We start from the raw sequence: 26,875 nt of genomic DNA, 5'->3' as shown, positions 1-26,875 counted from the left end.
AGATCGAGACCATCCTGGCTAACACGGTGAAACCCCATCTCTACTAAAAAATACAAAAAACGAGCCGGGCGAGGTGGTGGGCGCCTGTAGCCCCGGCTACTTGGGAGGCTGAGGCTGGAGAATGGCGTAAACCCGGGGGGGCGGAGCTTGCAGTGAGCTGAGATCCGGCCACTGCACTCCAGCCGAGGGACAGAGCTAGACTCCATCTCAAAAAAAAAAAAGAAAAGAAAATTGGCCGGGTGCAGTGGCTCACGCCAGCACTTTGGGAGGCCGAGGCGGGCGGATCACGAGGTCAGGAGATCGAGACCATCCTGGCTAACACGGTGAAACCCCGTCTCTACTAAAAATACAAAAATATTAGCCGGGCATGGTGGCAGGTGCCTGTAGTCCCAGCTACTCAGGAGGCTGAGGCAGGAGAATGGCATACCTGGGAGGCAGAGGTTGCAGTGAGCTGAGATTGTGCCATTGCACTCCAACCTGAGCGACAGAGCGAGACTCCATCTAAAAAAAAAAAAAACAAAATTAGAAAATTAGTCAGGTGTGGTGGTGCACACCTGTAGTCCCAGATAATTCGGAGACTGAGGCAGGAGAATCACTTGAGCATGGGAGGTTGAGGCCGTGGTGAGCCATGATTGCACCATTGCACTCCAGCCTGAGTGACAAAGCAAGACCCTGTCCCCACCCCCCCAAAAAAATGCAATTGAACATCTTTGTAATGTGTGATCCTTCATTTCAAAGTCATGACACCTCTCTGCTTTTTTTCCTCTTCTCTTTGTTTCATGTGTAGTCATTATAGTTGTTTGTCTTACTTTCTAGGGTTGATGGGATGGGGTGAGTGTAATAAAATAGTCTATAATATTTCTGGCCTATCAAGTACAAGACATTTTTGAAGCCAAAAAGATCCTGAGGAAGCCTAAATCCAGCCCCCATTGGAGAGATGACTACACACATCAAAGAGAAAATTAATATCTCTCCACAGTCAGTTTGCTGGGTGCCCATGAGGCTACACGGGTTAGTGCTGCAGAAGTCAGGGAGCTTGCTTGCTTGAAGTCTGGGGTGGAGGCTTGGCCTAAAAGATACATTGGATTCTCTAACAGGATGGGAGGAATATTCTAGGTGTGGAAAGTCGACTGAATGAGAGTCAGGTGTAGAGGTGAGAGGCCGTGCTGACTACATAGCCATATTGCCCTGAAATCCTTTGAACATCAGCCTCCAGCAATTGGACTTGGCCCGGGCTTTTCAGATTTTTTTTTTTTTTTTTTTTCTGAGACCCCTAGAATTGTAAGGAAGTGCTTCTGCATGGGGAGGGCCACCAGGACTCTGGATCCTTCAGCCTTAAGGTTCAGTTTAAGATTTCATTTGGAAGAAGGATTTTCTCACTCCTGAGAAAGCTTGTCAGCCCTCTCTGTTACCATTTGCGGGAAGGTAGGGTTGGAAGGTTTTCATCCCAGAGAATCTGCTGACCTGTGTCAACAGCATGTCCTCCATGGGGAGGGGTCTCTCCCTTGTTACCTTCCCACACCAGTCAACCTCATCATAAGTCCCATTGTTTTTACCACCTAAGTGTGTTTTCAGCCTGGCCCCTGCCCCTGTGTTTAGTCTCTCACCCTCTTCTTGGTTTACGGTCATAGCCTCTTTGTAATTGGCCTTCCTGCTTCTGGTCTCATGTCCTTGCAGTCCCTTATGCACAGTGCTGCAAATATCTTTCCAAAATAAATGGGATCACTTCGCCTTCACCTGCTTAAAACTCATCACTGGTTCTGCATCACTCCAGGATGAAGTTTCACCCTATTAGTTACCAGCAGGATGTGGTCCCTGTCCACTGTCTAGCCCTGCCTCTTGCCATTTCCTTCATTTGCTCTAAACTTCAACCCACAGATTAAAACTATGCACAGTTCGTTAAGCTGCCATTATATTTCTCATCTGCACCGCCTTTCCTTGCCGTTCCATTTTCAGAGTCCCTCTCAGAGTCCTTCTCTGACCTGCTCTGTGAGCCAGGGCTCCCCGCCATGTCTGTCACGCCCTGTGCTTTCCCAGTGAACATGTAGCACACTGTACTCCAATTGCCTTCCTTCCTCAATAGATCCTAAGTTCCTTGAGGGAAGGGACCGGGTCGTCTTCATTGTCTCCTCCAAGCCAAGCATACAGGGCTCTAGTAAATGATGATGAATGACTGAATGGCATAGAAACACTCCAGAGACCTCTCCCCTCAATAGCTTCATTCAGTGGTGGAAATGTGGAATTGTATACATAGAAAGGGAGGAGGAAGAAGATTCATATAACACTAAGGTCTTGAGCAAGGTGGCAGCATGTGGGCAGGAGCAAATGCCCAGTGTTTAGTGTGTGGGCACAGCATGTGTGTTGCTGATAGGGTGTGCGTGTGAAACGTTTAGGTGGGATATCTAAGTAAATGGGCTTGGACAGAAGGAGCTGTGGGTCAGCAGAGCAGGAGGGAAGAAAGCGAGGGAATCCACCGACAAGGCTAATGGGAAGCCTGCTGTTCCTGGACTGGAGGCCAGCCACAAAAATTCACGCACATCCTTCCTGAGTTTGGGGAAATATCTGTAGGTCACTTCAGAATTTGGGTTCAAAATAATATGGAGGCCGCATTATTCATAATAGCCCGAAAATGGTAAGAACCCAAATATCCCACTGATGAGTGAATGGATAACGAGATATAATATATTCATACAGTAGAATATTATTCAGCTGTAAAAAAGAATGAAGTAGTGACGTGCTACACAGATGGATGAACCTTGAAAACATTACGCTGAGTGAGGTAAACTAGTCACACAAGATCACCTGGCCCATGATCTCATTTACACAGAATTATCTAGAATAGGCTAATCTATAAAGATAGAAAGTAGATTAGTGGGCCAGATGCAATGGCTCATGCCTGTAATCCCAGCACTTTGAGAGGCCAAAGCAGGCAGATCATCTTAGGTCAGGAGTTCAAGACGATCCTGGCAAACATGGTGAAACTTCGTCTCTACTAAAAATACAAAAATTAGCCGGGCATGGTGGCGCATGCCTGTAATCCCAGCTACTCAGGAGACTGAGGCAGAAGAATCACTTGAACCAGGGAGGCAGAGGTTGCAGTGTGCCGAGATTGCACCACTGCACTCCAGCCTGGGCCATAGAGCAGGACTGTCTCAAAAAAAAGAAAAAAGAAAAAAGTAGATGAGTGGTTGCCAGGGGCTACGAGAAGGGAGGAATTTGGAGTGACTGCTCATGGTTACAGTTTTTTGGTATTGATGACATTGCTCTAAAATTGTGGTGATACTTGTACAACTCTGCATGTGCTAACAGCCATCAAATTGAATACTCTCAGTGGCTGAATTGTATGTGAATTATATCTCAATAAAACTTGTAAAATAACAATCATAATAAATGGAGGATAGGTGGATAGATGTTTTACTCCAGGTTTGCTACTTAAAATTTTTCATTGAGTTTGCAGTGGCCTATGTTCTTTTTGAGGTGGCTCCTTAGAGAAGAGACCTGCTCTGACAAAGGTTCCTCACTGCCTGATGGTTTCTCCTGTCTGGCTCATACACTCTAGGACTGTTTGAGGCACTGCTCCACTCTCAGGAGCAACCAGGGGATGGGGAGACAGCACTAGTGTCTTCGGTGAACGTCTGCATCCAGGCCGTGTGAGCTGCGACACACAGACCCTTAGAGAACACTTGCTTCCTGCAGAGGTCTAGGGGCAGAGGGTTGGACCAGTCCTGCCCTCAATAACTACAGGGCGACTTGTTCTCTGTGCGGTGTCATCAGCTCAGAGAAGCAACACGTTTTTCCAGGTTCTCTGAAGGAGATCTACTCATGCCATTGTTGGCTGTCTGCTACAAGTGTTACTGGGCTGCATTCGAGGACTTTGTTTTTCTATCCGCCCTCTGTATTTTCCTGGGAATGCTTCTGTGAATACTCCCCTCCCACCTTCCAAGGCAAATGAGGCAGCAGCACCGGGAGAGCCAGGAGGACCCCTGCACACACCCCTACTGCCACCACGTTGCCTTGGCTCAGCCACCTGGCTTCTCTGTTTCCCCTACTGAACTGTGAGGAATGGGGGCAAAAACTGTCTCTTCTTTCCATTACCTGTGACCTGGAGTAGGCACTCGGGTATCTATTGAAGGAATTAGTGGATTTTTCTTTCCACGGATTGAATTAGATTGAGACAAAGAAAGAAAGTCATGGGGTGCAGGGTGAATTATTGGGGCTTGATCACTTCAAGATCTCATCTTGGCTTAAGTCTGTCAACATTTTTCTTTTTCCTTATCCAGCCCTAAGCTATTTCCATTGGTAATATATTGCACACAAGCTGCGTTTCACTTCTTAATGCTATGGGATATTGCTGCTACAAGGGCCATCCTTGGTGTTTGCAGAAATATTTGTGATTTGAGGAACCCAGTGCAGTGTAGAGCAGGTAACGTGGGGGAGAGCAAACTCACACCCCTGCAGTCTCTAACTTGAAAGACTGTACAAGCAGGCATGTTCCTTACATAGGGGTGCTTAATCTAAGGCCTGTGGATAGGCTATGGAAGTCTGAACCCGTCAACATTACTGCGGAAATTTCGTGTGTCTGCACACACCCAAGTCTGCACGTGCACTGTGGACGGTGCAGAGTCTATACCCTTCAGGTGATCAGAGCGAGGGACATCTCCTCCCCTGAAGAAGTTAGAGCTATCTGTCCATTCACAGCGTTTGTGGAAACTATACCACTGATCCAGAGCAAGCCGGGATGATGAAGCAGCCTCGTTCTCAAGGGATTCATGATCCAGCAAGGGTGAAGATTTCACCCTAAACCATTTAGAGCCTACACAAGGTGGCCAGGGAGGGCTGAGAGGTAGAGTTGTTGGGAGTTAAAGGATGAGTTGAAGTGGAATGATTGAGCCTAGATCAAACCATTTTTCCCTTCACAACTCTCCGTGACAGGAGACCGCATAGCTTCCCTGTGAGTCCACGAGCCCCAAAGTGATTATAACTGACCTCTAGCTTGACTGTGCCCATCCCCTGCCATTGGATCCTCTCCAAAACAGTCATTGTCACATATACTCACACAACACACAGGGACAGTAGCAACCAACAAACTGTTTCCATGTGTTAAGAGTGGTAGAACCTGGCTTCATTTCCAGTGTCTCACCTCCATGGTATGAATTAAAAATAGACAAACTTGGCCGGGCGCGGTGGCTCACGTCTGTAATCCCAGCACTTTGGGAGGCCGAGGCAGGCAGATCACAAGGTCAGGAGTTTAAGACCAGCCTGGCCAATATGGTAAAACCCCATCTCTACTAAAAATACAAAAATTAGCCGGGCGTGGTGGCGGGCGCCTGTAGTCCCCGCTACTCGGGAGGCGGAGGCAGGAGAATCGCTTGAACCCGGGAGGCACAGTTTGCAGTGAACTGAGATCATGACACTGTACTCCAGCCTGGGCAACAGAGCCAGATTCCATCTCACAAAAAAAAAAAAAAAAAAAAGACAAATTTCTGGGGGGTGTCAGAGTGTAATGACTCCCTCGGTTTTTGGTTTTCTGGTTTTGGTTTTGGTTTTGGTTTTTTCTTTTCAGACAAAGTCTCGCTCTATCACCCAGGCTGGAGTGCAATGGTACAATCTCAGCTCACTACAACCTCCGCCTCCCAGGTTCAAGCAATTCTCCTGCCTCAGCCTCCTGAGCAGCTGGGATTACAGGTGCACACCACCACACCTGGCTAATTTTTGTATTTTTAGTAGAGACGGGGTTTCACCAAGTTGGTCAGGCTGGTCTCGAACTCCTGACCTTGTGATCTGCCTGCCTCGGCCTCCCAAAGTTCTGGGATTACAGACATGAGCCACCGCGCCTGGCCAACTCCCTGAGTTTTATCCTTCCCTACAGAGAGGTGGCTTCACGTACATCCATCTCACTTAACATTTTTATGTGATTACAAAAATAACTCCCAATGTTAAGAACACTTTGATAGGGGTGCACAGTTCTTCAGAAAATATCAGCCCAGTTTTTCCTGGAACTGCCATCCAAAAAAGCCCACCAAACGTGTAAATGGAAAATGGCTAATAAGTGCTGTTTGTTTGTTTGTTTTTTGAGACAGAGTCTTGCTCTGTCACCCAGGCTGGAGTGCAGTGGCGCAATCTCAGCTCACTGCAACCTCTGCTTCCTGCGTTCAAGCAATTCCCCACCTCAGCCTCCTGAGTAGCTGGGACTACAGGCATGTACCACCACACCAGGCTACTTTTGTATTTTTGTAGTAGAGATGGGGTTTCGCCATGTTGGCCAGGCTGGTCTCAAAATCCTGACCTCAGGTGATCTACCCACCTCAGCCTCCCAAAGTGCTGGGATTACAGGTGTGAGCCCCCACCCTCGGCCAGCTAAGTAATAAGTAATGTGCATATATTTTCAGCTTTATAACTGAGAGCAAATTGCCATGTTGTCCTGATGGGACACAGCAGGACAAAAGGCCAACTATTTCTTGAGCTGATTTCCTACAGCTGTTGGTGAACTCCCAGATTGCTTAATCTAACTGGGAAGTGCTGTTTGTTTAGAGTTAGCATGCGGTACACAGCCTTTCGTGAGAGGTACCAAAGCAGTGTCTGCGGGCAGCATGACAGGTGTGGCCCTGAGCAAGTTCTTTCACTCCTGACTCTCCGTGTCCTTGACTGAAAAATAAAGACAAAAGTAGCTTCTTTGCAAAGTACTTGTGCATATCAAAGGAGATAATATGTACCAAGTGCCAGGCTGGAGCTCACATTGCCAGACTCTGTGCTAAGTGTTTCCATGAGTCTCATTTAAGCCTCATAGCAACCGTATTAGATAGCTGTGATTTCCAATTTTCTCATAAGAAAAATGGGATTCAGGCCGGGCGCGGTGGCTCATGCCTGTAATCCCAGGACTTCGGGAGGCCGAGGCGGGCAGACCACGAGGTCAGGAGATAGAGACTATCCTGGCTAACGTGGTGAAACCCCATCTCTGCTAAAAAATACAAAAAATTAGCCGGGCATTGTGGCAGGCACCTGTAGTCCCAGCTACTCCAGAGGCTGAGGCAGGAGAATGGCATGAACCCGGGAGGCAGAGCTTGCAGTGAGCCAAGATCGTGCCACTGCACTTCAGCCTGGGCAACAGAGCAAGACTCCGTCTCAGAAAAAGAAAGAAAGGAAAGTGGGATTGAGAAGGATGAAGACAGGATCTGGGATTCAAACCCAGAGCCATTGCCTGCTGGCCACACTGCCTTCCTTTACTGGAGTGACTTGAAGCCCACAGAAGACAGATCAGGTGGAGTCCTGGCTACTCACAGAGAAATGGAAACAGGCAGATAGTATTCAACTGTGTTCCCCTGCACTGAAGATTTACTTCCAAACCTCTCTTAACTACCTGATTTTTTTTCTTCCTGACAAATGGGTACATTTTCTTTTCTTTTTTAAAAAAATTGAGACAGGTCAGGTGCAGTGGCTTACACCTGTAATCCCAACACTTCAGGAAGCAGGCATATCACCTGAGGGTCAGGAGTTCAAGACCAGCCTGGCCAACTTGGTGAAACCCTGTCTCTTTTAAAAATACAAAAATTAGTCAGGTGTGGTGGCATGCACCTGTAATCCCACTACTCGGGAGGCTGAGGCAGGAGAATCTGCTTGAACCTGGGAGGCGGAGGTTGCAGTGAGCTGAGATCGTGCCTCTGCACTCCAGCCTAGGCGACAGAGCAAGACTCCGTCTCAAAAATAAATAAATAAATAAATAAAATTAAAAATTGGCCAGGCATGGTGGCTCACGCCTGTAATCCCAGCACTTTGGGAGGCCAAGGTGGCTGGATCATGAGGTCAGGAGATCGAGACCATCCTGGCTAACACCGTGAAACCCTGTCTCTACTAAAAATACAAAAAAATTAGCCGGGTATTGTGGTGGGCGCCTGTAGTTCCAGCTACTCGGAAGGCTGAGGCAGGAGAATGGCGTGAACCCTGGAGGCGGAGCTTGCAGTGAGCAGAGATCGCGCCACTGCACTCCAGCCTGGCCAACAGAGCGAGACTCCATCTCAAAAAAAAAAAAAAAAAAAAAATTGAGGGCCAGGCATGGTGGCTCGTGCCTGTAATCCCAGCACTTTGGGAGGCCAGTGTAGGCAGATCACAAGGTTAGGAGTTTGAGACCAACCTGGCCAATATAGTGAAACCCCATCTCTACTAAACCCCGTCTCTACTAAAAATACAAAAATTAATGGGGCATGGTGGCAGGCGCCTGTAGCGCCTCAAAAAATCTCAAAAAATTTTTTTTTGAGACAGAATCTTGCTCTGTTGCCCAGGCTAGAGTGTAGTAGCACAATCACAGCTCACCTCACAACAACTTCAACCTCCCAGGCTCAAGCAATCCTCCCACCTCAGCTTCCCAAGTAGTTGGGACTACAGGTGTGCGTCCCAACTAACACCCAGCTAAGTGTATCTTTTCTAACACCACTTTTTCAGTTTTCTAACATCACTGAGTGTCTGTCCAGCAATTCATTTAATTCTGACACTAACTCCCAAAGTTAGCATTAGACTACATAAGTTCAAGGGCTCAGTCCCACAAGACTGCCCTTACTTCAGGTGCCAGTTCCAAGTACTGGGTGACTCACCAGAAGTAAGCTTATCCACACTTCTGTCCGGCTTGCCTTCAAAGTCAGGCGTTACCATCCCATTCCTCCCTGGGTTCCATAATTTGCTAGGATGGCTCACAGAATTCAAGAAAACACTTTACATACATTTGCTGATTTATTATAAAGGGTATAACTCAGGAACAACCAAATGGAAGAGATGCAAGGGACAGGATCTATGCAAGGGCAGCAATGCACCGGGAGCTGCTGTGCCCTCTCTGGACATGCACCCTCCCATCACCTCAACGTGTTCACCAACCCAGAAGCTCTGCAGACCCTGTCACTGAGGGTGTTTATGGCGTTTCTGTGATGTCTGTGTGACTGATTAACTCATTGGTCACTGGTGATTGAGCTCAATCGCCAGCCCCTCTCCTCTCATCCCCAGAGGTTGGGGGTGGGGCTGACAGTTCCAACCCTCTAATAAAGGTTTGGTCTTTCTAGAGACCAGCCCCATATCCTGCACTATCTAGAGGCCCACAAGAGTAACTTCATTATCATGAAACTCAGGTTTGGTTGGAAGGGGCTTGTTTGTTTTTTTGAGATGGAGTCTCGCACTGTCGCCCGGGCTGGAGTGCAATGGCACGATCTCAGCTCACTCCAACCTCTGCCTCCTGGGTTCACACAGTTCTCCTGCCTCAGCCTCCTGAGTAGCTGGGATTACAGGCACACACTACCACACCCGGCTAATTTTTTGTATTTTAGAGACAGGGTGTCACTATGTTGGCCAGACTGGTCTCGAACTCCTGACCTCGTGATTGACCTCGTGATCGGCCTGCCTTGGCCTCCCAAAGTGCTGAGATTACAGGCATGAGCCACCGTGCCCAGCCAGAAGGGGCTTGTTAATGAGTAACAAAAGATACTTCTATCATTCAGGAAATTCCAAGCGTTTGGGAAACACTGTGCTAGGAGCCAGGGACAAAAACCAAATATGTATTTCTTCTACTACTACACTGCCCCATCCCCTCCCCCAGAGTTCCTAAATTTAAGACCTTGCTGGTGGGCTTCCTGCACCCTTCTGAGGGTGTGCAGGAGAGGAGGCTACCAGCCTCTACATCTGGAAGGAGCACCAGAAAGGGCCCAGCCTGGGGCTGGGAGCTCAGGGGCCAGTGTGCTGCAGCAGCACCGTGAGAATCCTGGGCCTGTGTGGGGCTTGTTCTTCACAGTGCACCCCATACATGGTTTATTAGCTAATCTCCCATGAGCCAGAGGACAGTATTAATCTCAAAGTAACACTAATCCCTTTTTACTAGAGGAAACAGAAATCCCTGAGTCCTCTGGCAGAGGCCGTTCACAGCCCATCAGAATGGAAAAGGCCCACGTTCCAGCCCTTTTCCTGTCTTCTCTGCTTTAGGTTGATGAAGCTGTGAGTTTTATAGCATTGGACTGAGCAGATTCAGAATTTTACCAAATGCCTTCCCACTTGGAAAACAGCCACCCTACAAAAAACTTCTGTGTTTCCCTCCACATTCATCATAGCCACCACTTCCTAGAGCTATCATGAAGGAGAGTTGGCGGGACGAGAGCTGTTAAATTCAGTTAGTTATTTCCCTGCAGTCAGAGAGCCTAGATCTCTGTAATTCTGTCTTTCAGAGAAGGCAGCTGATTTCAGTATAGATACTCCCATCTATCACTGTAACAGTTTAATAGGTACGGTTACAGCTTGAATACACCAACAGGCTTTATGTGAGTAATTGCCGTTATTTGCACTGCTTTGAATTGAGGTATACGGTTTCATATGCTGTGATTTTTATGGGGGTTCTCTGTTACTTAATCTCTCTCCCTCCCCCTGTAATTCTAGGTTTACTAACGGATTGCTTTCCCACAGTCCAAATAGTTTTAAAACAAAGCTTTCTCCTTTTTTTTTTTTTTTTTTTTTTTTTTTTTCTACCATTCCTCAACACCCTCCCGTTTTTCTGCTTGCTTGTAAGTTAAGCACAAGTCACTTGCATTCCAGAAATTCCCCATTGCCATAAAGGCAGGCAGTCAGCTCGCCAGCTCTTGCCTGTTCCAGATAAGCAGGGTTCATTTAGCTTGTGACTCGGCATTGCTAGCGGATTTCCTCAGGCCCCAGTGCCCTGATCAGAACAGTGTGCCCTGGCACACCGCCTGGAGAGCCCAGCAGCCAAAGAGAAGTAGAGCTTGTTTCACAAAGTAACCCTGCCCTTCCATCCAAGACAGAAATAGTCTGGGTGGCAGCCCGAGGCCCCGAGACAGTTCCAGCGGGCTGCTTTGCCTGGCTGTCCCAGCTGCACTTGCCTTCTCCGTGGTGGGGAGCTCGGGCAGACAGGTTGCTCTGCCTGAGCATGCCAACCAGGCCCACGGCTTGTCCTGCCGTATTTGCCAAGGCAGTACAAACAGGACGGTACAAAGGGACGGCAGGCTATCCTGTGAGAGTGGTCCCAAGGAGCAGTACCCACTCTCGGCTGCAGGACCTTCTTGGGCCCTTGGTGGAGCTGGCCGGACTGTGCCTTTGAATTATCACCTGGGGGCTCCGGTGGCCCTTGCTCTTGCTCTTGCTCTGTGTCTGTCTGTTCATCTCACTCACACGCACACCTTCTGTGCTGCCTCGCCCATGAGGTTTCACACCCAGCAAATCCCCACGCCTCTATAACCCCTGTCAGTTTCCCTGACCTCTGCTTTTTTCCTGTTCATTTCACCAAAGCCAGTGAAGCACAGATGAACTAACCTCTTCTCCGAGTTACAGTCGCTGTAAAAACATCTAAGACCCGCATAAGGTCAGTCTGGGAAGGTTGAGCCCTCATAAAAAGTGACAGAGCAGCCCATTAGCAATAATGTGACCAGCTTCTGCAGGGGGCGTGGCCCTGTGGGGACTCCCAGCCACAGCCAAACCATGGCTCTGCCCTGTAAAAGTTAACAGCCAAGTCTGGAGACGAGACTTAACAGCAGCACATGACTGACTGTAGTGAAATAATGAGCCCACTATGTTCCTAGTGAAGTCACTGGAAAGAAGGGGAGGAAGAAGCCTTCTTGCGGAATGTAGAACCTCAATACATCTGGAAAGGAAAGTAGGAATCGGATGCTCCAGTGGCTTAGGGAGTAGCTCCTCCATGCTGGCCCCCTTAAGGCACAGGCCCCTTGAGGACAAACACTTCAGTCACCTTCCTCCCTCTCTTCAGCTGGAGAAATGCTGCACTTTTCTTCCTCCTTCCCTCCTTTCCGAAGGCAGCTACTGAATGCCTTCCCTGGTACTAGTTACTGCGCCAAACCCAATACACAGGTGGGTAATGAGAGAACTGCCTGCTCTGGTGAACTCGGGGATATCTACTGGGGGACCAGCATTAAGCAGCTAATCACACAGCTATCCAGGGACTTTTACATGCTGCCCAGGGCTATCCAGGAAGAGCATGGAGGCAGTGCCTTGTGGTGATTGATCAAACATGGGCTCTGGAATCGGACTGCCCGGGTGTGATTCCCAGCCCTGCCATCTGTTTGCCGTGTGGCTCAGTTTGTTCAGTTATAAAATGGGAAGAAGAATGGTAGAATACAACTCACAGAGTTGGTGTGAGGACTGGGTGAGACAGTGCATGTAAAATGTTTACGACTGGCCCTGGCCCAGAGCACTGGCACTGCGTAAATGTAAGCAATTGTTGGGATCCTATAATAGGAACTCACGTTAGTGTAGGAGTCAGGGGAGACCTCGGAGGGAGTGTTGTTTAGTCACAGAACAGAGGTAAAAGTGGAAGGAACACCCTGTAGGGAGGTCCTGCAAGGTCATCAGGACTGCAATGAAGTGTAGGGGGAGGGTGGCAGGCTTGAGCCTGGTGACGGGAACCCCTGAGGCCACATGTTGAAAAGTGTGTATTGTACCCTAGATTTGTATCCTAGATTACAGGGACTGGGATCAGCCTTCCTGCCTGAGGCTTACAGGCTTCTGACTCTGAAAAGTATTCTTTCTTAGGGAAGAGAGGCCAGGAAAGGGACACTGGGCTGTGATCGGTGACATCTTTGCCTCCTTTCATGGGTCATTGGGAATCAGGAACCTGAAGGAAGTTAACCTCTGCCCTCCTTAATGCTTGGGAGGAATCTGCTTGTGACCCCAAGGGGCTTTTCTACTTGGGCCTGCTGTGGAAAGGAAGCGGGTTTTGTGTGTGTGTGTGTGTGGTGGGGTGTGTGTGTGGTGGGGTTTGTGTGGTGGGATGTGTGTGTGTGTGTAGTGGGGGGTGTGTATGTGGTGTGTGTGTGGTAGTGGGGAAATAGCACACCTGTATTGTGCTCGCGGTCTGTTTCTTTGTTGGTGGCCCTTTAGCCTGTAAGATCCCTCACAGTGGTGGCACCAGCTCTCCTCAGAGTCACACTGCCATCACCCCTGTGCCACTGGGCCTGTGTGGGCATGCCAGCAAAGTCACACTTCAGAGCACGAAAACGTCTCACGTTCTTGGCAGGAGGGCTCTCCCAGCTGCTCCTGGCTTTGAATGTTCACTCCCATTTTGCAGAGTGCAGAGTCAGCTCACCTCAATTATGGACCACACTCTTCCTCCAGAATGGGTAGGAGGCCAGCTCTAGGCTGGCCTCAAGTTCTTCACTGGCGTGGTTTTTTAAGCCCAGCTGTTGGGATATGCATTTTCTTGAAAGTCCGGGAAAAGAACAGAGCCCCCTGTTGGGCTCAGAGCAGGTCCAGAAGCCCTGCTTGACGGTTCATGGCAGCAAATGCATGGACAGCTTCTGAAGGATCAGCCAGATGCTGGAGCCATCTGATCCCCCAGACCTGGTGCAATGTCGCACCTCCTCCCTCCTCCTCAGCCCTGAGATTTATGACACGGCCGTGTGCACATCGCTGGCGTCGGGAATGTATAAAGCCACAGTGCCTGCTTGTGGCACTCACACCCAGTCAAGTCATCCTAATAGAGCGTTAGTGGCCTTCTGTCATGGGGGGAACGTCTGGCACAGGCAGAAGCAGGTCTTGACTGACAGGGGAATTACCCGGGAAGACAGCTAACAAAGGGGCAGGGGAGGGGCAGAGGACCCAAGTGTTCAAGGAAGAGAGCAGCCAGAAAACCACCCAGTCACCTCCCGAGCAGGAAGGCAGCAGGGGGAGCTGCGGGGACTCGTGTGATTTCAATAGTAGAACTTCTGCGGAGAGGCACAGCGAGGAAACCTCTATGGAGAGGAGGCCGTCATTCTTGTGCCAGACATCCTTGCCCTCCAGTTCACAGAAGAGAAAATTGAGGGCCTAGCGCAATGGCTCACGCCTGTAATCCCAGCACTTTGGGAGGCCAAGGTGGGCAGATCACAAGGTCAGGAGTTCCAGACCAACCTGGCCAATATAGTGGAACCCTGTCTCTACTAAAAATACAAAAATTAGCCAGGCGTGGTGGTGGGCACCTGTAATACTGGCTACTCAGGAGGCTGAGGCAGGAGAATCTCTTGAACCCGGGAGGCAGAGGTTGCAGTGAACCAAGATTGTGCCACTACACTCCAGCCTGGGCGACAGAGCAAGACTCCGTCTCAAAAAAAAAAAAAGGAAGAGAAAATTGAATAGAGTGTGGATAAAGAGGCGAGTTCATCTGACTAGATAGATAAGGGAGAAATGGAAAATCTTTCTAAGCCATCACGAATCTGGCATTTATGGGATGTGTACATATCATATTTAAAGGAGAAGGGAACAGGGAGCTAGCATTGGCGGTAATAGCATAACATTTAAACGCACCATCAGCTGAGACAATTGCGTTAGCCAGTTCAAATCACAGCACCACCACTTACCCAGTTCCATGGCCTTGGGCAAATGGCTTAGCCTCTCTGAGCCTCCATTTGCTGTTTGCAGATTGGTAGTAAAAATAATATTTACTGCAAAGAATCGTTGGAAGGATTCACTCTGATATTTCTAGTAAAGAGCTTAGAATGGTACATGGCATATAGTAAATTCTCAGTCGGAAGTTAACTATTACTGTCGTTACTATTATGATTATTTCAGTATGCCATCCATTTGTGGTACTACTTGTTTTCATTTGCGTAATTTCTTTTAATATTCACAGCATCTTGCCTGAGCGCGGTGGCTCACGCCTGTAATCCCAGCACTTTGGGAGGCCAAAGCGGGCGAATCACCTGAGGTCAGGAGTTCAAGACCAGCCTGACCAACATGGTGAAACCTCGTGTCTACTAAAAATACAAAAATTAGCCGGGTGTGGTGGTGGGCGCCTATAATCCCAGCTACTTGGGAGGCTGAAACAGGAGAATCGCTGGAACCTGGGAGGCAGAGGTTGCAGTGAGCTGAGATCGCATATTGCGATCTGGGAGACAAGAGTGAAACTCTTTGTCGTCTCAGAAATAATAATATTTGGCCGGGCGCGGTGGCTCAAGCCTGTAATCCCAGCACTTTGGGAGGCCGAGACGGGCGGATCACGAGGTCAGGAGTTTGAGACCATCCTGGCTAACACGGTGAAACCCCGTCTCTACTAAAAAATACAAAAAAAAGAGCTAGCCGGGCAAGGTGGCTGGTGCCTGTAGTCCCAGCTACTCGGGAGGCTGAGGCAGGAGAATGGCGTAAACCCGGGAGGTGGAGCTTGAGTGAGCTGAGATCAGGCCACTGCACTCCAGCCCAGGCGATAGAGCAAGACTCTGTCTCAAAAAAAAAAAAAAAAAAGAAAGAATAATATTTACAGCATCTTGACAGACTCATTAATGATATCATTACCCTGTTTTTGGGTGAGGATTCCAAGCCCCTGAGAGGAGAGGAGATTTACTCTCAGATATCCAACCTAGCTGTAAGACAGAAGCAGGATCAGAACTGAGGTCACTTTGGTGTCAAAGCCATGCATGTTTTAAAATGTTTTTCTACAAATTGTCTTGTTTTGGCCAAGCTCTCAGAATAAGTCATGCCTACAGGCAGGTGCCATTGTTGAGGCTTGTTAAGAGTGTAGAGAGAAAAAGAATACTGGCAGGCATTGTGCAGTGCACTGTGCATAGACGCTCTCGTTTATTCCATTGTATAGTCAGATGAGCCAAGGTTGGGGCAGGAATCGAACCCATGTCTCCCTGACAGCAGAACTCAGGTGCTCCTCCACTTGTTGACAACTAGCTTTCCACTTAGATCATTAGGATAATAGCTACTCTCTCAGGCTAAGTGCTAAGATCTCATTAAATACATACCACCAGGGGATGAGGTGAGAACTGTTTATCTTTGTTATACATAGAAGGAAATGGAGACATAGTTGGTTTGATTTTGACCTAAACACTCTCCTGCGCCTTCACCCTTTCATCTTCCATTGAGGTGAGATTGGGGGAGTGCCGCAGTGTGGTCCTCAGAAGACACACTATAGATACACTGTTAGCATTGAATGAAAAAGAAAGGCTCCATACCTTTCCACAGAGGTGGGTCCTCTTCAAGACCATTTGAATTTGATGCTCTGGAGTTTCCTTCTCTCCCTGAGTGCTCAGCACCCCTCCAGCCTTGCAGTTTAGCCTGCCTTAGACTTAGTCTTGCATGTGTAAAAGAAAAAAGGAATGGTTTTATTAGATGCTTCCAGCCTCCAGAAAAGTCAGCAAAAGTTGTTAGTTAAGGCCTGTCTGGCATGGGGTGTTTTAGAGTACTAGCAGTGCCAATTAAATTTTTTTAAAGGACTAAGTGCTGAGTTTCTATATCTAAATATAGAAAGTAAAAAATAAGCGAGTCTGAGTTCGTCTTGGAGGAAGTATTGATGTGTAGCTAGAAAGGAAACTTTGGAGGAACTGAGTCTTGGTATGAAGGAGCAGAAGCAAAGCCTGACGCTTGCTGACAGCACTGCTGCTAAGAAGGGCCTGCCTGGGGTCCAGGATCAAAACCTGTTTGGATATTTCAGAAAAATCAGGATACCAGGAAAGGAGGTGATTTTCCCTCTTGATTTCCAAGCTCTGGGGGGCATCTCTCCATTTTCTTAGTGTCTGTCCTGCCACAGGCACCTCTCAGGAGCAGGGCCAGCCACCACAGCTCTGACAGGGCAGTCGAAGAGCTGAAATACCAATTCCTAGTCCATGGGGAAGTCCCCACCAGCTGGCATCAGAGGACCGTCTAGTCTTCCTGTGTCACCAAAGTATTTTTTGGTGTTTTGTTTTGTTTTGTTTTGAGATAGGGTCTCATTCTGTCTCCCAAATTGAAGTGCAGTGGTATGGTCATGGCTCACTGCAGCCTCGACCTCCCGGGCTCAAACGATCCACCCATCTTAGCTGAGTGGCTACAGCTAAGACTGTAGCTGAGACTACAGGCATGCCACCATGCCTGGCTAATTTTTTATTTCTTGTAGAGATGGAGTCTCACTATTTTGACCAGGTTGGTCTTGAACTCCTGGGCTCAAGCAGTCCTCCCACCTTGGCCTCCCAAAGTGCTGGGTTTACAGGCGTGAACCACCACCCCTGGCCTGCCAAAGTACTTTTGTGGAAGACCAGGACTGAAAACTTTGTAAAGGAGCTGGGTGCGGTGGCTCACGCCTGTAATGCCAGCACTTTGGGAGGCCAAGGCGGGCAGATCACTTGAGGTCAAGAGTTTGAGACCAGCCTGGCCAACATGGCGAAATCCCATCTCTACTAAAAATACAAAACTTGGCCCAGTGCAGTGGCAGGCACCTGTAATCCCAGCTACTTTGGTGGCTGAGACACAAGAATTGCTTGAACCTAGGAGGGGGAGGTTGCCGAGATCGTGCGACAACACTCCAGCCTGGGTAACACAGCATGTGTGACTCCATCTAAAAAAACCAAAAAAATGGCTGGGTGTGGTGGCTCAGGCCGGGCATGATTCCTCATGCCTGTAATCCCAGCATTTTGGGAGGCCGAGGCGGGGAGATCAGGTGGTCAAGAGATTGGGAGCAGCCAGGCGTGGTGGCTCACACCTGTAATCCCAATACTTTGGGAGGCTGAGGCAGGCGGATCACCTGAGGTCAGGAGCTCGAAACCAGCCTGGCCAACATGGAGAAACCCCATCTCTACTAAAAATACAAAATGAGCCAGACATGGTGGTGCACACCTGTAATCCCAGCTACTCGGGAGGCTGAGGCAGGAAAATCACTTGAATCCGGGAGGCAGAGGTTGAGGTGAGCTGAGATCGTGTCGTTGTACTCCAGCCTGGGGAAGAAGAGCAAAACTCCGTCTCAAAAAAAAAAAGAAAAGAGAGAGAGAGACAGATTGAGACCATCCTGGCCAACATGGTGAAACCGTGTCTCTACTAAAAATACAAAAAGTAACTGGGCTTGGTGGCATGTGCCTCTAGTCCCAGCTACTCGGGAGGCTGAGGCAGGAGATTCACTTAAACCTGGGAGGCGGAGCTTACAGTGAGCCAAAATCACACCACTGCACTCCAGCCTGGAGACAGAGCAAGACTCCATCTCAAAAAAAAGGATAAAACTGAAACTTTGTAAAGGAATTTATCTGCCTATGGATGCTTGCTAAATATTTGTTGAAAGAATAATAACGTCTCTGCTTTTTTCAGCTATTTTAAAAATGTTTTATGAAAATCATACATGGCCATCCATGGTTAAAAGATTAAGGCTGGGGCCGGGCGCGGTGGCTCAAGCCTGTAATCCCAGCACTTTGGGAGGCCGAGACGGGTGGATCACGAGGTCAGGAGATCGAGACCATCCTGGCTAACACGGTGAAACCCCGTCTCCACTAAAAAATACAAAAAACTAGCTGGGCGACGTGGCGGGCGCCTGTAATCCCAGCTACTCGGAAGGCTGAGGCAGGAGAATGGCGTAAACCCAGGAGGCGGAGCTTGCAGTGAGCTGAGACCCGGCCACTGAACTCCAGCCTGGGTGGCAGAGCGAGACTCCGTCTCAAAAAAAAAAAAAAATTAAGGCTGGGAGCAGTGGCCCACGCTTGTAATCCCAGCCTATAATCCCAGCACTTTCGGAGGCCAAGGCGAGTGGATCACCTGAGGTCAGGAATTTGAGACCAGCCTGGCCAACATGGTGAAACCCCATCTCTTCTAAAAATACAAAAATTAGCTGGGTGTGGTGGTAGTTGCTTGTAATCCCAGCTACTCAGGAGGCTGAGGCATGAGAATCGGTTGAACCCAGGAGGCCGAGGTTACAGTGAGCCAAGATCGAGCCACTGAACTACAGCCTGGGTGACAGAGTGAGACTTTGTCTCAAAAAAAAAAGATTAAATAATGCCTAAGGGCTTGTTTATGTACAAAAAGCAGCAGTTTTCATGCTTTTTGGAAGTGCTTTGTTCCTAAAGTATGTGGTATCTATTTTGCCTGGTGTATTACCCCTGATTTTATTGAATCATAGAATTCAAGAGTTCAGATTAAGGCTTCTCTGGAGCCTTAGAGCTCTGGCACATCTTCTAGAATGGCAGTTCTCCAAGTATGGTTCCCTGGCCAGCAGCAGCAGCATCACCTGGGAATGCATTAGAAATGCAGATTTTCTCCCATTCTGTAGGTTGCCTGTTCACTCTGATGGTAGTTTCTTTTGCTGTGCAGAAGCTCTTTAGTTTAATTAGATCCCATTTGTCAATTTTGGCTTTTGCTGCCGTTGCTTTTGGTGTTTTAGACATGAAGTCCTTGCCCGTGCCTATGTCCTGAATGGTACTACCTAGATTTTCTTCTAGGGTTTTTATGGTATTAGGTCTAACATTTAAGTCTCTAATCCATCTTGAATTAATCTTCGTATAAGGAGTAAGGAAAGGATCCAGTTTCAGCTTTCTACTTATGCAATCTACTCATCTGACAAAGGGCTAATATCCAGAATCTACAAAGAACTCAAACAAATTTACAAGAAAAAAACAAGCAACCCCATCAAAAAGTGGGGAAAGGATATGAACAGACATTTCTCAAAAGAAGACATTCATACAGCCAACAGACACATGAAAAAATGCTCATCATCACTGGCCATCAGAGAAATGCAAATCAAAACCACAATGAGATACCATCTCACACCAGTTAGAACGGCAATCATTAAAAAATCAGGAAACAACAGGTGTTGGAGAGGATGTGGAGAAATAGGAACACTTTTACACTGTTGGTGGGATTGTAAACTAGTTCAACCATTATGGAAAACAGTATGGCAATTCCTCAAGGATCTAGAACTAGATGTACCATATGACCCAGCCATCCCACTACTGGGTATATACCCAAAGGATTATAAATTATTCTACTACAAAGACACATGCACACGTATGTTTATTGCGGCACTATTCACAATAGCAAAGACTTGGAATCAACCCAAATGTCCATCTGTGACAGACTGGATTAAGAAAATGTGGCACATATACACCATGGAATACTATGCAGCCATAAAAAAGGATGAGTTTGCGTCCTTTGTAGGGACATGGATGCAGCTGGAAACCATCATTCTTAGCAAACTATCACAAGAAGAGAAAACCAAACACTGCATGTTCTCACTCATAGGTGGGAACTAAACAATGAGTTCACTTGGACTCGGGAAGGGGAACATCACACACTGGGGCCCATCATGGGGAAGGGGGAGGGGGGAGGGATTGCATTGGGGAGTTATACATGATATAAATGATGAACTGATGAGTGCTGACGAGTTGATGGGTGCAGCGCACCAACATGGCACAAGTATACATATGTAACAAACCTGCACGTTATGCACATGTACCCTAGAACTTAAAGTATAATAAAAAATAATAATAAATAAATAAATAAATGCAGATTTTGAGGCCAGACGCAGTGGCCCACACCCAGAATCCCAGCATTTTGGGAGGCAATGGCAAGAGAATCGCTGGAGCCCAGGAATTTGGGACCACCCTGGGCAACAAAGTGAGACTCCCATCTCTACAAAAAAAATTAGCCAGGTGTGGTGGCACACACCTGTAGTCCCAGCTGCTCGGAAAGCTGAGGTGAGAGGATCGCTTGAGCCCAGGAGGTTGATGGTGCTACTGCACTCCAGCCTGAGTGACAGAGTAAGACCTTGTGTTCAAAAAAAAAAAAATTCTTGGGCTCCTCTCCAAACTGACTGAATCCAAAACTCTGTGGCTGGGGCCCCCACACCTGCACTGTAACAGGTCCTCCAGGTGACTCTGCTGCATGCTCACTCTTGAGAAATAGTGATATCAAGCATCATAGAAGAAGAATTCAGGTACTAAACTCTCACAGTATTCAAATTCCATCTGTGCGACTCACTCACTCTCTACATGTTCCTTTACCTCCTAGCCTCAGCGTTCCTGTCTGTAGAATGGGATAATAATCACCAGTCTAAGCCGGGCGCGGTGGCTCAGCCTGTAATCCCAGCACTTTGGGAGGCCGAGGCGGGCGGATCACGAGGTCAGGAGATCGAGACTATCCTGGCTAACACGGTGAAACCCCGTCTCTATGAAAAATAAAAAAAATTAGCCAGGCATGGTGGCGGGCGCCTGTAGTCCCAGCTACTCGGGAGGCTGAGGCAGGAGAATGGCATGAATTCGGGAGGTGGAGCTTGCAATGAGCTGAGATGGTGCCACTGCACTCCAGCCTGGTGACAGACCAAGACTCCATCTCAAAAAAAAATAATAAAATAATAATAATAATAATAATCACCAGTCTGGAGGAGTTATTGTGAGAACTGCTATGAAAAGGCACGAAAGCACTTAGCATCGTGTGCCTCGTACAGAGTAAGCATTTGATAAATGGCTTATCATTTTTGTTATTAGCTAGCTTCCTAGACCAGGTATTCATCTTTTTAAACAGTACCCCAATCAGATGGTTGCCTGGTGAGAGGAGATTCAAAAATTCTGGTCTATTCCAATGAATGACAGCTGTGGCTGTTAATAGTTATATATTGAGAGAATATTTGCCATTCTGTAATTTCCATTCTTGATTGTAGCTCTGTTCCCTAGAACCATTGGAACAAGACTTTTCTACGTGGCCTTGTTCAAATATTTGAAGATAGGGATCTTGGCTGTTCTGAGCTTTTTCTTGTTCTATTTCCAAAGATTAACTTAAACATAGAAGATAATTGCAGCCAGTAGGGAGGGCTTTTAAAAAAGAAAGAAACAGGCCGGGCGCGGTGGCTCAAGCCTGTAATCCCAGCACTTTGGGAGGCCGAGACGGGCGGATCACGAGGTCAGGAGATCGAGACCATCCTGGCGAACACAGTGAAACCCCGTCTCTACTAAAAAAATACAAAAAACTAGCCGGGCAAGGTGACGGGCGCCTGTAGTCCCAGCTACTCGGGAGGCTGAGGCAGGAGAATGGCATAAACCCGGGAGGTGGAGTTTGCAGTGAGCCGAGATCGCGCCACTGTACTCCAGCCTGGGCGACAGAGCGAGACTCTGTCTCAAAAAAAAAAAAAGAAAGAAAGAAAGAAACAGAAAAGGCCTGCAGCCGAGGCTATGCTTTGGTGACGTGGGTCTTTAGAGATTTCTGGTAGGTAAGGATGCCTGTAAGTTTGAGGTTGAGGCTTTCTCAGATGGACTTGGGAGCCTGCAGTAGACATGGTGGGTGGAGGTCACTGTTGGTAAGAATTCTGCCTTCTGCTGCTGGCAGGTGTGGGCCAGAGTCACCCCTAGAGTGTTTCCATGTAGGAACACTGGGGTGTTCCAGACACAAATGCCTTAATATCCAGCATCTTTGCCAGGGGGTCTGCTCCAAGACCCCAGCCCTTTTCCTGCTGTGGTCTCAGGCCTTTGGCAAGCTGCCCGTGCTCTTTCCAGCATCCTATTTCTCACCTGGGTTGCCAGCTCCCTGCAGCCTTGGTGGTGTTTGCAGCCTGCTCTCAGTTTTTTTAATCTTTCTTTAATTGATGTCTAATTAGTAGTTATGGTAAATTGCACTAGCCAAGCAAATGCTACCTTTCCTAAATTATGCCATGGTATTGTGTACAACAGCAGCAAGGTTGCTATTTTAAAATGGGATTGCGTAAAATAAACACGTGCCCAGATGACAGGAAGTACTAAGTTGATGATTAATTGATGCTCTGGTGCGGCCTCGTGCTTTCCAGTGCTTCCATTTTTGTGATGATCCATCTAGTGAGGTTTCAGCAGGTCCATACCACTGATAATTGCCAGATCGCTAATTTGCAGTTCGTCTCCTGCCCTCTGATGCCGGGGCCAGTGGCCATTAGGAGGCAATGAAGAGCAGTCCTCAGTCCCGCTGAAGGTCAGGCTCACCAGAAGGTGACGTGCAGCCTTCGGCTGGCCGGGTCTTCTGCAGCTCGGAGACTGCCTCTCTACCCTGAGACTCAGGAACGGTGACATGGCTGTGTTATTCCAGGCTCTTGAGACTGGTGCTGTTTGTCCTGTCATTTTCTTTGTATTGTGGAGGGCTGATACTCAGGGAAAGGGAAAATAACTTAGATTTAATTTTATTTGTTTTTTTCAAATTAGGAGATGAAGACTTGAGCCTGCTGACACATACCCAAGGCTTGCCCAGATGTGAATAGGTAGAAGTTTAAGTATGTCTTCAGAGCAGTTGAGAAAAGAGTCCGTGGAAAAATTACTAACTAGGGCTGGTGAGCAGGGTCTCAACAGCACAGACGGTAGGGCTGTGCCATCTCAAAAGCTGCCCGGGTGCTTAGGCCAGAGGACTTCACCCAAATGTGGTGTTGCTTCTGGGAAAGGGGGGTGCTGTGGTCTGGACCGCAGCCTGGTGGATTAATAGGAAGCAGCAGAAGCTTGAGCCAGGTGTCTTCTGGAACAGTAAAGAGGAAGGACAGTGGCAGAGGCCCCAGACTCAGACCACTCTGCCTCTTAGCAGCTGTGATCTGGGGCAAGGACTTCACCTTTCTGAACCTTAGTTTTCTCATGTGTATTCTCTACCCACCCAATAGCTCCTCCCATGAGGTGTGGGAGATTAAATGGCATCATCGTTTATTTAATAAATAAGCAAATGGTGGATGGGGACAAAGCACCTAGCTCAGTGCACAGCGTGTGACCACTCTGGAAAGTGCCAGCCCTTCTCCCAAGTGAGTACAGCAGTGGCAGCTCTTTGTAACTAGGCGTTGCGTGGTAGGATGTCCCTGGGGTTGGTCCATTAACCTCCTTTTCTCTCGGGGGAAGGGCCTTGGTGCAATTAACAGCTTTTAAGCCAGGGAATTGATACCTCTTGTTCCAGTGTTCTTGAAGTCTCAAGAAGTCTGGGACCCCAGAAAACAGGCAGGCCAGTTACTTTTATCTTGCCTGATGGCTGTCTCTCCAGAGTTAACAGTGACAATGACAACCAACACATGGCTCTCTGGAGCCTGACTGACTCCAGGGTTCGGTGCTCTCCACTGTCCACACTGTTTCTGGTGTCCAGTGGCAGCACCCACGGTGTTTCCTCTGTGCGCCTTCAGCAAGACAGAGTCGCTCAAAGCCCGTCTTCAGAAGGGACCCAGAGTTGCTTTAGCCATGAGACCCCATGTCAGTTTTCACAGTGACTTCATCATCCTTTAGACAAAGTCCTTGAGATCTTGATGGCTCCCGGTGGACTTCTTTTCCAGGACAGGGCGAATGGATGCAGTAGACAGCTTGGAGTCCACTCTGAGCTGAACAGTGCTACTCTGCCCAGGGTAGGATGGGGAGGGAGTGGGCGTCCATCCTTCCCTTGATATTTTATTCTAACTTACTTATTTAATTGACTTTTACTACTTTTTTCTTATATCATACTATACACCAAATAAGTTCCAGAATGATCACAGAATGAAATGATTCTTTTAACTGATAAAAAGAACGAGGAGGAAAAAACAATAGCTGATACAGGAATGGGAAAAACCTATTCTAAGCATAAAAACAAAGGAAGACATCATAAAGAAAATGGTCTTAAAAACCTAAATTTTTTTAATTATATACTTCAACAAATTCAATAAAATTAGAAGACAACAAAAAGGAAAAATGTAAACATATATAACGTTGATATAATTACTTAATATTCATAGACTTTCTCAAGTTCAAAATAAGAATCACTCTAATAGGAAAATTAACAAGAACATGAATAGGATATTCACAAAGTAAGAAATGCCTATATCTAGTAATCTGTTAAGCTTTTACTAGTTGTCAAAAAAACACACTTTTGAGTTTTCTTTTTTTTTTTTTTGAGGCAGAGTTTCGCTCTTGTTGCCCAGGCTGGCATACAATGTGCAATGGCACGATCTCGGCTCACCACAACCTCCACCTCCTGGGTTCAAGCAATTCTCCTGCCTCAGCCTCCCGAGAAGCTGGGATTACAGGCATGTGCCACCACACCCTGCTAATTTTGTATTTTTAGTAGAGACAGGGTTTCCCCATGTTGGTCAGGCTAGTGTTGAACTCCTGACCTCAGGCGATCCACCCTCCTTGACCTCCCAAAGTGCTGGGATTACAGGTGTGAGCCACCACACCCAGTGCGAGTTAATTTTCTAGCAGTAAAAACTTAGAAAACCCTGTATCACTTTTTTTTTTCTTTTCTTTTCTTTTTTTTTTTTTCGAGACACAGTCTTACCTGTTGTTACCCAGGCTGGAGTGCAGTGATGCGATCTCAGCCCACTGCAACCTCCGCTTCCCAGGTTCAAGAGATTCTCCTACCTCAGCCTCCCAAGTAGCTGAGATTACAGGTGTGCACCACCACTTCCAGCTAATTTTTTTTTTTTTTTTTTTTTTGGTTTCTGAAAGGAGATTCACTCAGTCGCCCAGGCTGGAGTGCAGTGGCGTGATCTTGGCTCACTGCAAGCTCTTCCTCCCGGGTTCACGCCATTCTCCTGCCTCAGCCTCCCAAGTAGCTGGGACTACAGGCACCCGCCACCTTGCCTGGCTAATTTTTTGTATTTTTAGTAGAGACGGGGTTTCACCGTGTTAGCCAGGATGGTCTCGATCTCCTGACCTCATGTTCTGCCCGCCTCAGCCTCCCAAAGTGCTGGGATTACAGGCGTGAGCCACCGCGCCCAGCCTGCTAATTTTGTATTTTTAGTAGAGACGGGGTTTCACTATGTTGGCCACGCTGGCCTTGAACTCCTGACCTTAAGTGATCCTTCTGCCTCAGCTTCCCAAAGTGCTGGGATTACAGGCATGAGCCACAGCACCCAGCCAACCCTGTATGATTAACAGCACAAGTATTCTTACAGTGATCATATACTTTGGTGTCTTTAAAATCATGTAAAAGAATAAGAACTTGAAGTGATTAGAATAAGTTCACAACACACTTTGTTTTTTTGTTTGTTTTGTTTGTTGTTTGTTGTTTGTTTTGTTTTGTTTGAAACGGAGTCTCGTTCTGTCGCCCAGGCTGGAGTGCAATCTCTGCTCACTACAAGCTCCTCTTCCTGGGTTCACGCCATTCTCCTGCCTCAGCCTCCTGAGTAGCAGGGACTACAGGCGGCCACCACCATGCCCAGCTAATTTTTTGTATTTTTAGTAGAGACAGGGTTTCACCATGTTAGCCAGAATGGTCTTGATCTCCTGACCTCGTGATCCATCCACCTCGGCCTCCCAAAGTGCTGGGATTACAGGCGTGAGCCACCACGCCTGGCCACAACACACTTTGCAAGTGAAAATGATGGGTTAAAATATATGTTACCTCTATTTTTTAAATGAAAATGAAAAACTCAAGAGTATACATCAAAATATGAACAGAAGTTATCTTTAACTGCTGTGCTTCTACAGTCTTTCCATTTTTACCAAAAAACAAATACTTTAAAATTTTTAAGTGAAAAAGAAAATGGAGAGCAGATGCGTTGAAGCATCTAGAAAAATCAAACAAGAGTGTGCTGAGGCCTGCTCCTCTCTTGTGGTGGGCACCTCATGGACTTTCCCTGGCTCTCTCCTTTTGTCTTCGAGCCCAGCCCTCCTCGTTCTCTGCTCTCCAGTTCCTACTCCTAAGACCGTGCCTGTTTCTCCTCAGGACTGAGCACGGAAGGCATCTACCGGGTCAGCGGGAACAAGTCAGAGATGGAGAGTCTGCAGAGACAGTTTGATCAAGGTAAGGCGCAGCCTGGCCAGGTGTCCGAGGCCAGAGCTGGTCATGGCAAACACAGCTGCCTTGGTGAACGGTCTGTGGGGTCTCGGGGCACTCCTGCCAGCACAGACCCAAAGTCACAAGGTGCTGAAACTGAGAAACAGACCATGTATGGCCGCAGTGGGGAGGAGTGGACTGGGTCCTGTCAGTGAACCCTCCCTGCCAAAGCTGGATTATGTAGGCCACTCCCCACACCGCCACTCACAGATGCTCTTCCAGGTCACCCGGGCACACGCCTCCCTCACCACAATGAAGAGTTTTGCCTGTTTGGCCATGCAGAGCTAGTTGCAGGCATGTGATATACAAGTCGGGTTGAGATGTGATCCTGATTTGCCAGGACCTCAGATCTGTCCTCCCCACAAAATCCCAGCACCAGAGAAAGCGAGGGACTATCGTGTGAGGAGCTGAGCCCTTGGGACACAGACCCAAGTTACATAGTTCT

At 47.8% G+C, this 26,875-nt stretch overlaps 1 protein-coding gene across 1 annotated transcript in view; it reads left to right on the top strand.

Moving 5' to 3' along the window:
• ARHGAP35 (Rho GTPase activating protein 35) overlaps positions 1-26,875 on the top strand; it is a 149,119-nt gene that overhangs the window by 107,085 nt on the left and 15,159 nt on the right. Inside the window, exon 4 of the mRNA XM_023182249.3 lies at positions 26,320-26,397. Coding sequence (XP_023038017.1) covers positions 26,320-26,397 — 78 coding nt within the window. The remainder of the gene's footprint in view (positions 1-26,319; positions 26,398-26,875) is intronic.

Source organism: Piliocolobus tephrosceles, chromosome 21, assembly GCF_002776525.5.
Source record: "Piliocolobus tephrosceles isolate RC106 chromosome 21, ASM277652v3, whole genome shotgun sequence".
NCBI lineage: Eukaryota > Metazoa > Chordata > Mammalia > Primates > Cercopithecidae > Piliocolobus > Piliocolobus tephrosceles.
Note: the sequence above shows the minus strand (reverse complement) of the source record. Positions and strands in the feature narration are given on the sequence as shown.